At 67.7% G+C, this 13,719-nt stretch overlaps 1 protein-coding gene across 8 annotated transcripts in view; it reads right to left on the bottom strand.

Annotated features, from left to right (window-relative positions):
- Positions 1-13,719, bottom strand: part of LOC140641961 (PHD finger protein 19) — a 42,970-nt gene that overhangs the window by 14,209 nt on the left and 15,042 nt on the right. For 5 of the 8 annotated variants that reach the window (XR_012038557.1, XR_012038556.1, XM_072842574.1 and 2 more), the window contains 2 exons: positions 12,514-12,662; positions 163-363 (listed from right to left, as the gene is read on the bottom strand). Coding sequence is in view for 6 of the 8 variants with exons in the window: in XM_072842574.1 (XP_072698675.1) it covers positions 163-363; positions 12,514-12,662 (350 nt within the window). In the remaining 2 variants the exon portion in view is untranslated. Of the gene's footprint in view, positions 1-162; positions 364-1,364; positions 1,492-2,207; positions 2,477-8,557; positions 10,646-12,513; positions 12,663-13,719 lie in introns of those variants that run through there. The other 3 variants (XM_072842577.1, XM_072842578.1, XM_072842579.1) reach the window with 3 other exon arrangements.

Here is a 13,719-nt window from a genome sequence, read left to right on the forward strand (position 1 = left end):
ACCTGGCTGCATGATGTCAGCCCTGAGGATGGCACCTGCCCAAGCAGGCTCCGGCTCCTTCCACATTCATCTTTTGAGCATGAGGGGCAGTAAGGGAGGCCCAGGCCAGAGGACGAGCAGAGACGCTGAGCCTGGGAACTGGGGCCGGGGAGGAAAGTTTACCCTCTTGATCTTCCCGAGGTAATACAGTCCATCTGTCCAGCGGCACAGCACGTACTGGCCCTCTGTCAGCTTGGACATCAGGTCTTTGAAGTTGTTCTTGGCTTTTGCCAGGGCCCCCTTGTTGGGGAGGTGGCTGGTGGCACCATAGGAGTCCCGAGTCCCTGGGTCCAGAGTGTGATTCTCCATCAGCTTCCCCTGACACTGGAAGAGAGAGAGAGAGAACAGGGTTTTTACTCCTCACTCCCCGGCCCCAACAGTCCATCCGGGGAAGGAAGGAGCCCATCATGGACACAACCCGTGGTACGGTGTGCTGGGCGCTTGTTATCGCGCTGGATCCTCGTGACAACCCTGCGGGGGGCAGGTTATTACTCCCATTCCACAGGCAGAGGAACTGAGGGCCGGCAGGGGAAGTGGCCAGTGGGGTGGAGGCAGAGGCAAGGCTTCAGTGAGGTGTGCTGGTCTGCACCCCTGCCCCTCTTCCCACCTCCTGCGCAGGCTGCCTTAGGCCTTCTCCGGGAGGGGAGCGGGGGGAAGTCTTTGCTCCCCCCACCCTGCCCCGAGATCTGGGAAGGAAAGCTCCCAGGTGGCTAGTGACCAGGTACAGATGGCCCGCTTCTGTCTTTTGTGATCCCCCTTTCTGCTCTCAGTTATGGGGTGACTTCAAGGAAACCAATTCTGGGACATCTAAATCCACTCAGGGGCAAGTGTGCTCCAAGCAGTAAGTCATCACAAGCTGCCGTGTCCGTCTGCACCTGTCTCTGTCCCCACCCTATGAGACGCTCTCTTCTCCCTGCTGGTGGTACCACTGGTGGTCCCAGAACCCCCGAGCATCTCTAGACTTCTCCCACTAGTCAGGTGCCGCCGTGTGCCAACTTCAAGCCCAGTGGGCCCTGGCATGTGGCCCCTCTTTTCTGCGTCCCCGTCCTGGTCTGATCTGAGGCCTCCCTTTTGCTTGGGCCCTTCATTCACTCACTCGCTGTTGGGGAGCCTTGTGCTCACGCTTGCTGGCTCCTGGGGTGGGGAACGACACCACCACACCCAGGACAGGTCCCTCCCCGCCTCCCCGCCTCCCCGCTTCCCCACCAGACTCTTCCACGGGGCCAAGCATTCCCTGTCTTTCTCCCGGAGGCCGTCTGTGGCTCCCCGTGTCATCTCAGGCACTGGAAGCCGTCCCCAAGGCCCGCCTCCCTCCCTGCGCTCACCTGGCTCCGTGCCCCTGCGCGCTCTGCGGAGCCGACACAGCCGCGCTCTGTTCCCTGCGCCCGCCCCGGGCTCCCCTCCCCGCGGGCACCGGGCGCCGGCGGCGGGCGGAGGGCGGCGGGCGGAGGGCGGCGGGCGGAGGCTGCCGTGTGCCCCGCGGGGGACGGCGCGGGCCCGGGCACGTGCGTGGCCGTCGGGGCCGGGGCAGGCCGGGGCAGGCGCTCCCCCCAGGGCGCCCCTTTCCGCGCGGCGGGCGGGGCCGGGGTCGGGCTGCGGGTCCCCCTGTCCGGGCCCCCCCGTCCGCCCCCTGCCCCCCGGGCTCCGGAGCTGACACTTCCTCCCGGCGCTCGGGGCCCGGCCGCGCCCCCTCCCGCGCCTGCCCCCGCCGGCCCCGCGGCGCTGATTGGCTGATTCAAACCCGCCCGCGAGGGCCGCCTGCCTGCGGGTTCGCCGCCGCGTCCGGCTCGGGCTCGGGCTCGGGCTCGGGCTCCGGCTCCCGCTCCCGCTCCGGCTCCGGCTCGGGCCCGCGGGGCGCGGCGCTGACTCAGCCGGAGCCTCTCGGGGCGGCCCCGCTCTTCCCGGGTGTCGGGGCGGGAGGCCGCGTGGGCGGGACCCGGGACCCCGACCCCCGCCCCCGCCCCGCCGCGGACCCCCGGCCCCCCGCGGCCCCGACGCCCCGGCCCTGGGCCGCCTCCCGGGCGCCCGCGGGGGGTCAGGCGCCGGCCGGCCCCGCCGCTGCCCCCGCCGCTGCCCCCGCCCGCCCGCCCGCCCCGGCCCTGGCCCCGGCCCCCCCGCCCGCGCCCCGCGGCCGCCCCCGCCCGCCGACGGCCCTGCGCCCGGCTTACCGCGAGCCCGCGCCGGCCGGTCCCTCCCGCAGTCTGCCCACCCGGCGCCCCGGCGGAGGAGGCGGCCCGGCCGAGTGTCCGCCCGCGGGGCCGGGGTCGGGGTCTCGCGGGGCGGGGCGGGGCGGGGGCGGGGGAGGGGCCGGGCGCTCAGGAAGGGGCCCCCCGGGCGCGGGGCGCCATCTTTTTCGCGTTTTCCCGCGAATTATTGACGTCCCGCTTATGTAAGTAGCGGCGGCCGCGCGGGCCTCGCCATTGGCGCCCGCGGCCCGCCCGGCCCCGCAGCGCCGCCCCCGCGCCCCGGCCCCGCAGCCCCGCTCCGCCCCGCCCCGCGCCCGCCCCGCCCCCTCCCGCCCCTCCCCCGCCCCGCGCCTCCCCGGCCGCCGGCCCCGCCTCCTCCCGCCTCCTCCCGCCCCTCCCCCCACGCCGCGGACGCACGCGGAGGCCCCGCCCCCCGCCGGCCCCGGTCCCCGCGCGGTGCACCCGGGGGCGCGCAGCGGGCGGCGGGGGGCAGCCTGGGGGCGCGGGGCGGGGCCTGGTCATCCCCCCCCCCCCCCGCGGACCCCGAGGCCTGCGGTCGGCCCGGCCCAGCCTCCCGCGCTGCCGGCGCCCGCCCGCCCCCCGCCTCGCCCCGCGACCCGAGGCCGCGCAGCCCCGCGGGGCGCCCACGGCTGTGCCGCTGGGGGAGCCCGGCCTCGGGCCCTGGGGGCGCATCCCCGTCCGTCCCGGGGGCGCTCGGCGCCGGCCCGCCTCACAGGCTGCTGCGTAGACGCCGCAAAGTCCGGCGGCGGGCGAGGACGGAGCCGGCGCGGGGCAGGGGCAGGGGCAGGGGCAGGGCAGGGGAGGGCAGGGGAGGGAGGCAGCGGCGGCGCGGCCAGGACGGGGCCCCCGCAGCCCGGGAGGCCAGAGCGCGCGGAGGCAGCTCACCCGGACCCGCAGAGCCTCGGCCCGCGGCGCAGGTGCGCGCAGGTGGCACCTGGACACGGAGGTGAGCGCCCGGGGCGGAGGCAGCGGTGCGCGGGGGCCGGGGACGCCCGGCGGGGGCAGGTGTGCGGGGGGGGGGGGGGGGAGGCGGGAGGCGACGAGCCCGTGCGCAGCCCCAGGCCACTGGGCCTCGCGGACCGGGCTGTGCGCGGCGCTGATGGGAGTTTGCTTCGGGAGCCGGCAGCGGTGGGTTCAAAGTGGGGGCGAGCGACACGAAGACAATCCTACGGCTGAAAAAGAAAGAAAAGAAAAAAGAAAAGAAAAGAAAAGAAAAGAAAAGAAAAGAAAAGAAAAGAGGTTAAGGATGTCAGCGGGCAGCGCGCCAAAGAGGAGAGCCAGAGGCCGAAAACAGAAGGGAAGCCAGCCCCGCCGGCCAGCTCAGGCCTGCAAACCGAGGGAGCCGCTTCTCCGCAGACCTTTCCTGGGGAAAACAAAAACCAGCCTCCAGCTGCAGAACAGGTGCAGTGTGATGTGAAAAAAAGTTTTGAACACTCAACACTGTCCTATCGACGCATTTTAGGGACACAGGTACCAAAAACTGTTAGAACGTGTCGGGAAATCCGACACCGACTTTAGGAGAGCGGGTCCCCCTAGGCGGGAGTGTTAGGGATGAGGCCAGAAAGAGTCACACGGGCCGTCCGAGTCTACCTGTGCTGATCTGTTTCCCAGGAAATTCAAAATATCTGAAGCAAAGACAGCAGCGCGCCAAGATTGGGCCGAGCTGGGTGGCCGTCCGTGGTGGCTCTCTGCCATCCTCCTCCGTCTCAGGCCTGAACCCTTTCCTCTATTTTCTGTGTGCTCAAAATTATTTGGGAATTCCATTTATTTGTTCTTGGTGACCTGTACGCCCAGGAGGGGCTCAGACCCGCAACCCCAAGACCATCACATACCCCTCCCTTGGAGCCGAAGTACTGGCGAGTGGGGGAGGCCTGGAGAGGCCCCGCAGAGAGGCCAAGGGCCGCCAAACCTGGGGGAACTGGCGCAGGAGCCTCCCCACCTGCTGCGGGTGTGCACGGGGTCACCCACCCTGCAGTACTTCATCCTTCTCCACACACTGCCCTGTCCTTGTTTTTCCTTCTGATTAAGGATGACTCAGAAAAGCCAGAAAACCACAGGGAGGAGGTGCAAGTCACCGGAGATTTCCACAGTCCTCTAGGTCCGCTTTGCTGAGGCACAGGTCGTTACCACACAAAAAATCCACCTGCTTTCTTTTTTTTTTTAATTTATTATTTATGATAGTCACAGAGAGAGAGAGGCAGAGACACAGGCAGAGGGAGAAGCAGGCTCCATGCACCGGGAGCCCGACGTGGGATTCGATCCCGGGTCTCCAGGATCGCGCCCTGGGCCAAAGGCAGGCGCCAAACCGCTGCACCACCCAGGGATCCCTCCACCTGCTTTCAAAGCGCAGCGCCTTGTGCTTTGGCAGAACAGGATTTCGTTCTGGAAGTACTTTCCGGGTGCTCCCCGAGAAGGAATGCTCTTCACAAATACAGTAGTTATTCCTGTAATATGATTTTTCAGACTCGCGATGGTGAAGTTACTTTTGCCCACGAGGCCAGGTGACCGGCTAGGTGGGTCTGTGTTTCGTTGCCTGAGTCTGGGGGTCAGTGTATAATGTCCCCGGCGCAGAGGAGCCGGGAGTTTTCAGATGACAGTAGAGGGCAGGATCGTCAACAACCACCACAGGGACACTTGACAGGGTGGGACTGTGAGCCGTGGAAGCGCCTGTGGCCTTGTCGAGCGGCCAGGCCACAAACACCCTGACCTGTGGCTTCTGTGGGGAAATGAGAGGAGGCAAGCGTCTGCCCCTCTTGGAGCCCAGAGCGGGAGGAGACGACGGCACGGGACACAGGCGATCCTCGGCCTCCCAGCCTCTCGGCCTCCCCGCAGGTGCGCTGCAGACCCTGGGCCCCTCCTCTGAAATGTGCTCCCCCACCGCCCCCCACATCTCAACACTGAGCACCCTTTAGGGGAGTGGGTGCTGCCCGAGTGGGAGGGGGTGACACAGAGGGAGATGTGCCCTGAAGTGACACGCAGTCTCCGGCCTCAGGAAGGGCCTGGTCCAGAGCTGGCAGGTGGGCCAGACCCGTCAACAGGTGACCTTGACATGCACTGGGAGAGGGGCCCGGACGGCAGCGGTGGCGCCCGGCAAGGTCCCACGGCCTCCGTGTCCTTCCGGGAGCTCCCCCGGCTGGGAGCCTCGAGTGGGTCACTTCCTAATCTGGGCTTTGGATTCACTCACTGGTCAAATGCGACACTTAGGACAAACGCGTGGTTCTGGTGTGTGCACAGGCTCTGTGTGAAGAGGTGACCAGCGAACCCCGCTCCCGTCCGGTGATGATGACCTGGTCCCGTCTCTCGCGTGAATCAGGTCCGCCGCTACCTCGTGTCAGAACTTTGATAGGATCCAAGTAGCGTGATGGTAGGAGTCGGTACCCGAGCAGAAGGACAGACGGACAGAGCCCTGGCCCCGGCCCGAGGGCTGTGGGTGTGCAGTGCATCTGTGTGGGTTTGCGGGGTGCTTCCGGGGCACCGTGAGCTGTCCTGCAAGCTGTCCACACGAGAGATTGCACAGAGCCACGCAGGCCGGCGAGTCCAGCACCTTCCAGGCGTCTTTGCTGGGACGGAGCAAGCCCCGGGTCCCCGCGGTCGCTGGGCACTGAGCCAGGCCCCTCCCGGGCATCAGGGGGAGTCGAGACCTGACCGCTCAGGGAAGCATCTGCGGAGGGCAGCACGGGCAGTAGGTGGTGCGCCTCCCCGGCGGGGAGGGACCGGGACCCCGCTGGGTCCGCGCCCCCAAAGCCCCGGGGCCCCGCAGGCCCCACCCTGCCCCCTTGTCTCACACTGGGGTGTCCGAGGAGGTCCCCGGGGCAGCGGAGTGAGCGCCCCACGCCAGGCACTGCCCGGCCTCCACGCCAGCTGTCGTCACTCCACGTCCCTTGTGAGCCAGCACCACCCCTGGCAGAGCTCGGCTGCCACCCCGGGAGGTCCAGCTCTGGAGCCCTGACCTCTCGCCTGGCATCCCCTGTGCACGCGGCTGGGGGCCCGTGGGGGCCCATGCGGCCTGAGATGACCTCAGGGCAGCGTGGGTGTGGGGAGCGCCGCGAGCTTTCCCCAGGCGCACGTGGTGTGCTCCATCCCCGAAGTCACTGTACCTGCAGAGCGAGGTGGGGACTAGGACTCTCCTGCTTTGCAGGTGGCAAACCTGAGGTCGAGGTGGCCAGCACGCGTTAGACACCTGCCGTGGCGGGGGCGGGGGTGGGGACACCCACAAGTGGAGGAGACCTCCCGGGGCAGGGCTCCCACTCCTCATTACTAGATGGGGACGCTGGTGCTGGGAAGCAGGTAAGGCTTGCTCAAGGGCCTGCGGGAAAGGCGCGGGCAGTCGGCAGAGGAGCCGTCTGGGACCAAGGCCCGGCCTCCTGGCCCAGGGATTGGCGTCCTGCGGGCCTCCGAGTCTGGCCGCCACGGCTTGTTTAACCTTCTGGCTGAGCGTCGCCTGGGGTGTGAGGGTCTCGCCAGCGCCGCGGGGACTTTCTGCCTGGCTGGGGGCATGTCCCGTAGCCCTTAGGCCTGGGGAGCCCGCGTGCCACGGCGCTGGCCACTGAATCCTCGCTCCATCGCTGCTCGGGAAGTCGGGCCTGGCTGCCGTGCTTCGTCCCGCCCCGGCCCTCTGGCCCCAAGCGCGGCGGGGGCTCCAGGCCGCCCCCCGCTGGGAGACGCCGCCCAGACGCGCTGGGCTCCAGCCGTGGGCTCCTCTCCCCGAGGCCGGCGTGGCGGGTGCACGGGGCCGGGTGGGGGGCTCCAGAGCGGCGGCCCTCGGAAGGAGGCGGCCCGGCGACCCCTCGGTGCCGTTGATGTATGCACCGTCGGCTGGGCATCCCCGGAGGCTGCCGGAGGTCAGGGTCAACCCCGGGGCCTGCGTGGCCTCAGCCGCTCAGCCAGGGGCCTGCCAGCAACACCTGGGGTCCCCGGGATGGATCGCCTCCCCAGGCCGGTGCCTCCCGCCCCACCCGCTGCCCGGCCTGTGGACTGTGACTACAGGCCCACGGCCCTGAGAGCTGGTCCCTTACGCCTCCCTGTGAGTGAGCCAAGCGGCGGGGGACCCCCTGGCACGCACGTGTCCTCACTGGTCCTGTGCTGCGGAGCTCTCTTCCCGCCTCGACGGCTCGCTCCCCATCAGGCCCTCGGGCTCCCGCCGAGCCCCGATGATGCGTGCACAGGCCCCTGCGCCCTGCCCTCTGTGCGCGCGGCCGTCCAGCCCGCCCCACGACGGCTCCATGCACCTGCCACCACGTGGGATGGGTTGGGCGGCTGGAAGCTCACGGGACAACTGTCTGGGTAACGTGCAGGACCTCAAGGCCTGCGCCTGGCGTGCCTGTGTCAGTCCTGGGTTCTTCTGACCTTCCCAACTTGGGCTTTCCTGTTGTCCCTCGTCACACGACCACACCCCTACCCTTCAGTCTCTGTTTTCTGGAATGAGCATGGCATGTATAAATAAGCCCATGTGCCGGTAAGAGCTCAAAAAAAAAAAAAAAAAAAAAAAAAGGCTTGTTGAATAAGTGACTACTTGAATGACTCATCTCGCAGGCCCACCCAGAGCCCAGAGCCCTGCACAGAGCAGGTGTTGAGGAAGCGAGGGCGGGATGATGGGGTTTAGAGAGGGGGAGACCACAGGCCTGCCATTTCCTAGCTGCCGGGACCTTCGCCCGACTATTCAACCTCTCTCGGCCTCCATTTCCCCACCTGTAAAATGGGATCAGCGCAGCACTCGCCTCAGCATTGCTGCAGGACGGAATGCGATGATGCGCGTGAAGCGCCTGGTACAACAGGCACCTAGTAAGCGGCAGCTGTGACCGCCCCTAATCAGTGCGCCCTGGTCTGTGATGCGGTTGTTTAAGGGCCTCGTTAATAAGGTGCGGCACCCATGGGCATCCTCTCGCTCTGCTCAGGCCTGACGACGAGGCCACATGCACCCGCTGGGGAATAGGGTAGAAGCGAGTTCCGGGAAGCCCTCTAGTTCCTCAGCTCTGTGCCCAGGTCTCTCTCCCCACGCCCAGGCCCCCCGTTACAGGTGGCCTCCTGACCCCGCCTCGCCCCCAGCACTCTCTTTCCAGCATGCCCTGGTGCCGAAGACCCCGTCCTGCCCCTTCCATCACTCAGCTCCCCAGCCCTAGATCGGAACGCCCCTTTCCTGGAAGTTTCTCCTGATTCTCCCCAAGCTTTCCCTCTCCTTCCCTGGCCCTGACCGGCCAGGCCCTCTCCTGGTGATCCCTTAGGATGATCCCTTCGCACAAAGGTCTTGGGTGGGAAAACGTCAGCTTTTCTCAAGTTACGTTGCAAGTGTAATGAGATTCCAACAAGAAATATTCAAAATATTTAATCACATTTATTGTATCTGGAAGAATAAAAGAAAACATGTTTTAAAATAAGAGTAATTTCTTAAAAGATTTTATTTTGGGATGGAGTCAGTAGTGGAGCGTCTGCCTTCGGCTCAGGCTGTGACCCTGGGGTCCCGGGATCGAGTCCCGCATCGGGCTCCTTGCAGGGAGCCTGCTTCTCTCTCTGCCTGTGTCTCTGCCTCTCTCTGTGTCTCTCATGAATAAATAAATAAAATCTTTTAAAAAAGTCAGATGCTTAACTGACTGAGCCACCAGGCGCCCCTGAATTATATCTTAGTAAAGCTGTTACCAAAACATTCCGGGCTCTGTCCCTTACAAGTTGCATCACCGGGATGAGGGACCCTACCTGCCTCTGCCTCAGTTTCCCTAAATGTACTGGCGACTGTGACAGCAGGGGAGCGCATGAGCTTGTTGTGAGTCAATGAAGGGAATGGCGTAAGGGGTTAGCAGGGTGCTTGATGCACGCGGAGCCCTGCGTGAACAGCATCCACCGGGCTCTTGCACCGTGACAGGTGCACCCGCGTGGCCGCTGTCCTGGGCACGACCCTTGTGACCTCAGGGGTCCTCCAGTGCTGCGAGAAGACGCAGAGAAGGCCCGGCCGGAGCGCGCGGGGGTGGGGCAGGGACGGGGCCAGGTGGCCCTGGGCCCGAGCTCGGGTTCTGAACCTCAAGGCCGTCTGGTTTCCTGCGCTTGTGCCCTCGCGTTTGTGCGGATTCTCCTACTGCCCCGACCCTGTTGGCCGCACAGCCTGAGGCCCCGCTTCACCGCCCACCCTCCTCCTTCCAAACTGCTTGTCTCCTGCTTACAGCTATCAGGTGCCCCCGGAGAAAGGCTGCCGAGCCGGGCGGGCGCCCCCCGGGGTGGGCAGCGTCAGGCCTGGGGAGGAAGGCCCCCGGCGGCCCCCTCCTCGCCCGACAGACCTCTCAGCTTGGGCCTTGTCCTACGAGACGTGCGGCCCAGAGAGCCCTGGCTCGCCCTTGCTTCCCAGGCTCGGGCCCGCTGTCCGACCCCCCAGCCCTGAGCCCCCGAGCACGGGGACGCGGCAGTCGCGGCGGCCCCCACCCGCAGGCCTGAGAGCCAGCCGTGCGAGGCAGCGGGCTCGGGGGGCAGGGGCCCGGGAGCGGGGCTGGCCGGGTGGGGGGCGAGGGGGGCGCCCGGCAACCCTGCGCTCAGCGCCGGCGGCTGCTTGTTTCCCCAGCGCAAGGCCCCGTCCCCACCGAGAGCGGGCGGGGAGCAAAGCCCTGTCCGCCACCCGCAGGCACGTGGCGCCTGTGACACGCCGTGCCAGGGAGGGTGGGCAGGACCGTGACCATTTTACGGACGGGGCCCCGGGGGTGTGAGCCAGCAGCGATGGGCATGACGGTGGGTGGGCAGAGGAGCGTCGCCGCAGCTGGAGCCTGGGCGGCCCCAGGAGCCGAGCACGGGGGGTCGGGGGGGGCCCTGCGGAATCGGCCGCGGCCTCCCGGGTGGGGGGACAGGTGCGGGCCGCAGCCGGAGGCAGGCCGGGGTCTCCCCCAGGGCCGGCAGCGCCGGGAGGTGTCAGCAGCTGCACCCGGCGCGGCCCAGGGCCCTCCCGCTGCGGCGGCCTGGCCGACTCCTCGGCGCCCTCAGGACCGCACAGTCGCTTTCTTGGGTTTTACGCGTGTTTGGAAGGAAGCTGTGCTCAGGGGCTCCCCGTTCCTTCGGGCCGCAGGGCTCGCGGGCGGTGCGGCAGGCCCAGTGAGAGGCGCCCCCCGGCGCCCACCCGCCCGGACCTCCGGGGCCGCCCCGCTCTCGTCCGGCCGTCCGGCCCGCCGCGGTGCCCTGGGGTCCTGGGCAGGGCCCCCGCCTGCGCCCTACGCGTTTGTCTCCACGATGCACTTGAGGAACATGGTGTCATCCTTCACGTAGGCGTGCTTGGGCGACTGCAGCCGGCTGAGGGGGAAGAAGAGCGGGCAGCCGCTGGCCACGTTGGTCTCGCTCTGCGGCCGCTGGAAGGACGCGGAGCTCAGGTCGGGCCGGAAGGCGTCGATGGCGTGCTCGCGGTTGTTCTGGTCGAGCAGCATGAAGGTGACCTGGCGGCGGGGGCGGAGGGGTCAGGCCGTGCCCCGGGGACACCGCGCCGCCCTTGCCCCGCGTGGACGCGGAGTCCAAGACGCAAGGTCCGGAGCACGCTGGGCCGGGCAAGGCCCCCGGGGCGGGAGCGCATGGTCCCGAGCCGCGGTGGGGGCTGCCCTGGGAGTAGGGGTGGGGGCTTTGAGCCCGGGGCACGGGAATCCCGAGCCACCATCACTCTGGGGTCAGGATGGGGCTGCGCGGCACGAGGGGGCCCCACCCACACCCCCGGTGCCCCTTCCCGCTCTGGACCGTGAGGCTGCTCCTGGGACAAGGCACGGGGACAAGGACAGGCGGGCCTTCCACCCAGGGGGTCAGTCGATGCCCTGAGCCTGCACGTGGACCCCAGACACGGGTGGTCCTGCGCCACACGAACCCCTTCCCTGGCTCGTGTCACTAAACTCCGGCTGCCGACCACGGGGGTCCTCTCGCAGCTGTCGCGCTTCGCGAGGCTCAGAAGGTGACGGGAACCGAGACGCTCCAGCCTCGCCTCTCACTGTAGTGAGACCCTGCGGCGGCGCTTTAAGACCTGGGGACTCCTATCCCGACCCCTGTGGCAGCCCCCCCTGCCCCCCTGCTCCCCCCCGGCCTGGTTCTGGAGCACCCCCTTCCTTCCCCACTCGCCGTGCGGGGAACGCCTCAGCCCGGCTCCTCTCCTGTCCTTCTAAATAGGTTTTTCTAAAGATCTTATTTATTTATTCCTGAGACACACAGAGAGAGGCAGAGACCCAGGCAGAGGGAGAAGCAGGCTCCATGCAGGGAGCCCGACACGGGACTTGATCCCGGGACCCCGGGGTCATGCCCTGAGCTGGAGGCAGACTCTCACCGCCGAGCCCCCCAGGCGCCCCTTCTAAATAACACTTTGTAACTTGGAGCAGTTCTGGGTCAAGGCACGCGTGGATGGAAGCTGCAGCGATTCCCCGCGCGGCCTCCCCGCACCTGGAGCCGCCCTGACACGGTGCAGCCGCCCAACGTCTGGGGTCCACTCCGGCCTCCCCTGGGGCCGTGCACTCCCTCTCTGGGCTGGAGGACCCCCGATGATGCCCGCCCAGGGGCGCGGTACAGAGGGGGTCACTGCCCTACACTCCTGAGCGCTGCCCGAACTCACCCTCGAGCCTGATCTTTCACCGGCTCCACAGCCGCACCTGCCCCCGAATGGCCCACGGCTGGGATCACGCAGCCCGTCCGCGCCCCGTCAGGCCGGCCCCTTCACGCAGGATCGCCTTTACGGGTCCTCAGGGCCCGACGGGGCCGCGCCGTGTGAACGCCCTGCCGCCAGCACCCGCCCCCCGCCCCCCGACGGCACCGTGGCCACCTGCACGTTCGGGCAGCTACCCACGATGCTGCCGGGAACACCTGTGTGCCGCCTCTGAAAACCAAAATTTTTGACTCATTGGCCACATCCCAGGGGGTGCAGTGGGGTCGTGCGGGAGCACGTTTCACGGGGTACGAAACCACCAGATGGGCTTCCGAGTTGCGTCCCGCCCAGCCGTGATGGAGGGTCCTGGTGGCTCCCCGTCCCCGCCCGCACCTGCTGCGGCCAGCGTCCCGGGCTGACAGGCGTGCCCTGCCCTGGGCTCCTTCCGGTTGAGAACGCCGCCACTTGAGGCTAGCCCCACGGCACCTCCTCCAGGAAGTACTCCGTATTCACCCCCATGGGGGTCGGGGCTCCAGGCCGTCGGGGGCGCCGGGCCAGCACTTTAGCCCCCCCAGTCCCTGACAGCCCCGGGCGCGAGGGGTGCGCTCAGGCTCTGCCTTTATACGAGGTGAAACTGAAAATGCAGACGGGACCAGGACCCAGGCTCCCCATCCCCCGCCCAGCCCGTACCTTGTTCCGAAAAGGCCAGGGCAGCAGAGCGTCGTACTCCCCTCTCATGATCACGATGAAGAGCGACAGGTGGGTCCTCTTCCCCGTCCCGTCCCCATTCAGGTAGAGCCGCAGGCACAGCTTGTAGCCGTACTTGGCCGTGTAGAAAGCTGAGGGGCGGAGGGCTCGGTCAGCACGGGCAGGCCCACGGGCAGTGGCTCCAAACTGAGGCGCCCCACTCCAAACTAGAGCGGCGAGGAGGACCCGGCTCCGGGAGGTGACCTCGCCCAGCCGTCGCCTAGCTGTTGCTCAGCCGTCACCCAGACAGCCGCCCGGAGGTGACAGGCGCGCCCCCGAGGACTGGATGCTGAAGCTGCAGGCCCTGGCACCACGCTTCTGATTTTGCCCACCGGCGTTTTGCAGAGGGGAAGCCCAGCCCCGTGGCCGGACACACTGGGCGCTCGCGGCAGAGACAGAAGCAGGGCCCGGGCCCACCTCACGACACCGACTTCGTTCCGCTGCCCTAGGCCAGGTGCTCAGCCCCCAGACGCTGGGGAGCCTGGGGCAGCTCCCAGGTCTGGCCGCCACCCCGGGTGGGCGCCCCGGGGGATGAATCATCCCTGATGATCGCCCAGAGGGGCCTGGGCTCTCCGTGGGCAGCAGAAGGGGCCGTTGGAGGGTGCGCACCCGCGGCTGTCACCGCCAAGGCCCTCGGGGCCGGGGAGCAGGCGGGAAGAGGTGCAGGAAGAACAGGAAGGCAGAGACGGGGCGGCTCTGAGGCAGCGGCTGGCTTGGGGAGCGCCCGCGTTAACCCGGCCTGGGGGTCGCGGGTGGGTCCGAGGAGCTGACGACCGGGAAGGCGTGGAGCCGGGCCCCGTGCCAGGTCGCTCACACCTGCCTGCAAAATCCTCCTGATGGGCCACCTGCCTCAGATGCGCACACGCAGGGTGACAGTGAGAGTGTTGTGCAAATCCACTCGCTGTTACGTAGATGGAGCCCCCTGATTAGCAGAAACTTCTCCTGGGGCGCTCAGCGGTCGAGCACCTGCCTTCGCTCAGGTCGTGATCCTGGGGTCCGGGGGTCGAGCCCGTGTCGGGCGCCCTGCTCAGCGGGGCGTCTGCTTCTCCCTCTCCCTCTGCCCCTGCTTGTGCTCACTGCCTCTCAAATAAATAAAGTCTTAAAAAAAAAAAACCCAAGGGGCGCCCGGGTGGCTCAGCGGTGGAGCAC

Source organism: Canis lupus, chromosome 10 (genome assembly GCF_048164855.1).
Source record: "Canis lupus baileyi chromosome 10, mCanLup2.hap1, whole genome shotgun sequence".
Classification (NCBI taxonomy): domain Eukaryota; kingdom Metazoa; phylum Chordata; class Mammalia; order Carnivora; family Canidae; genus Canis; species Canis lupus.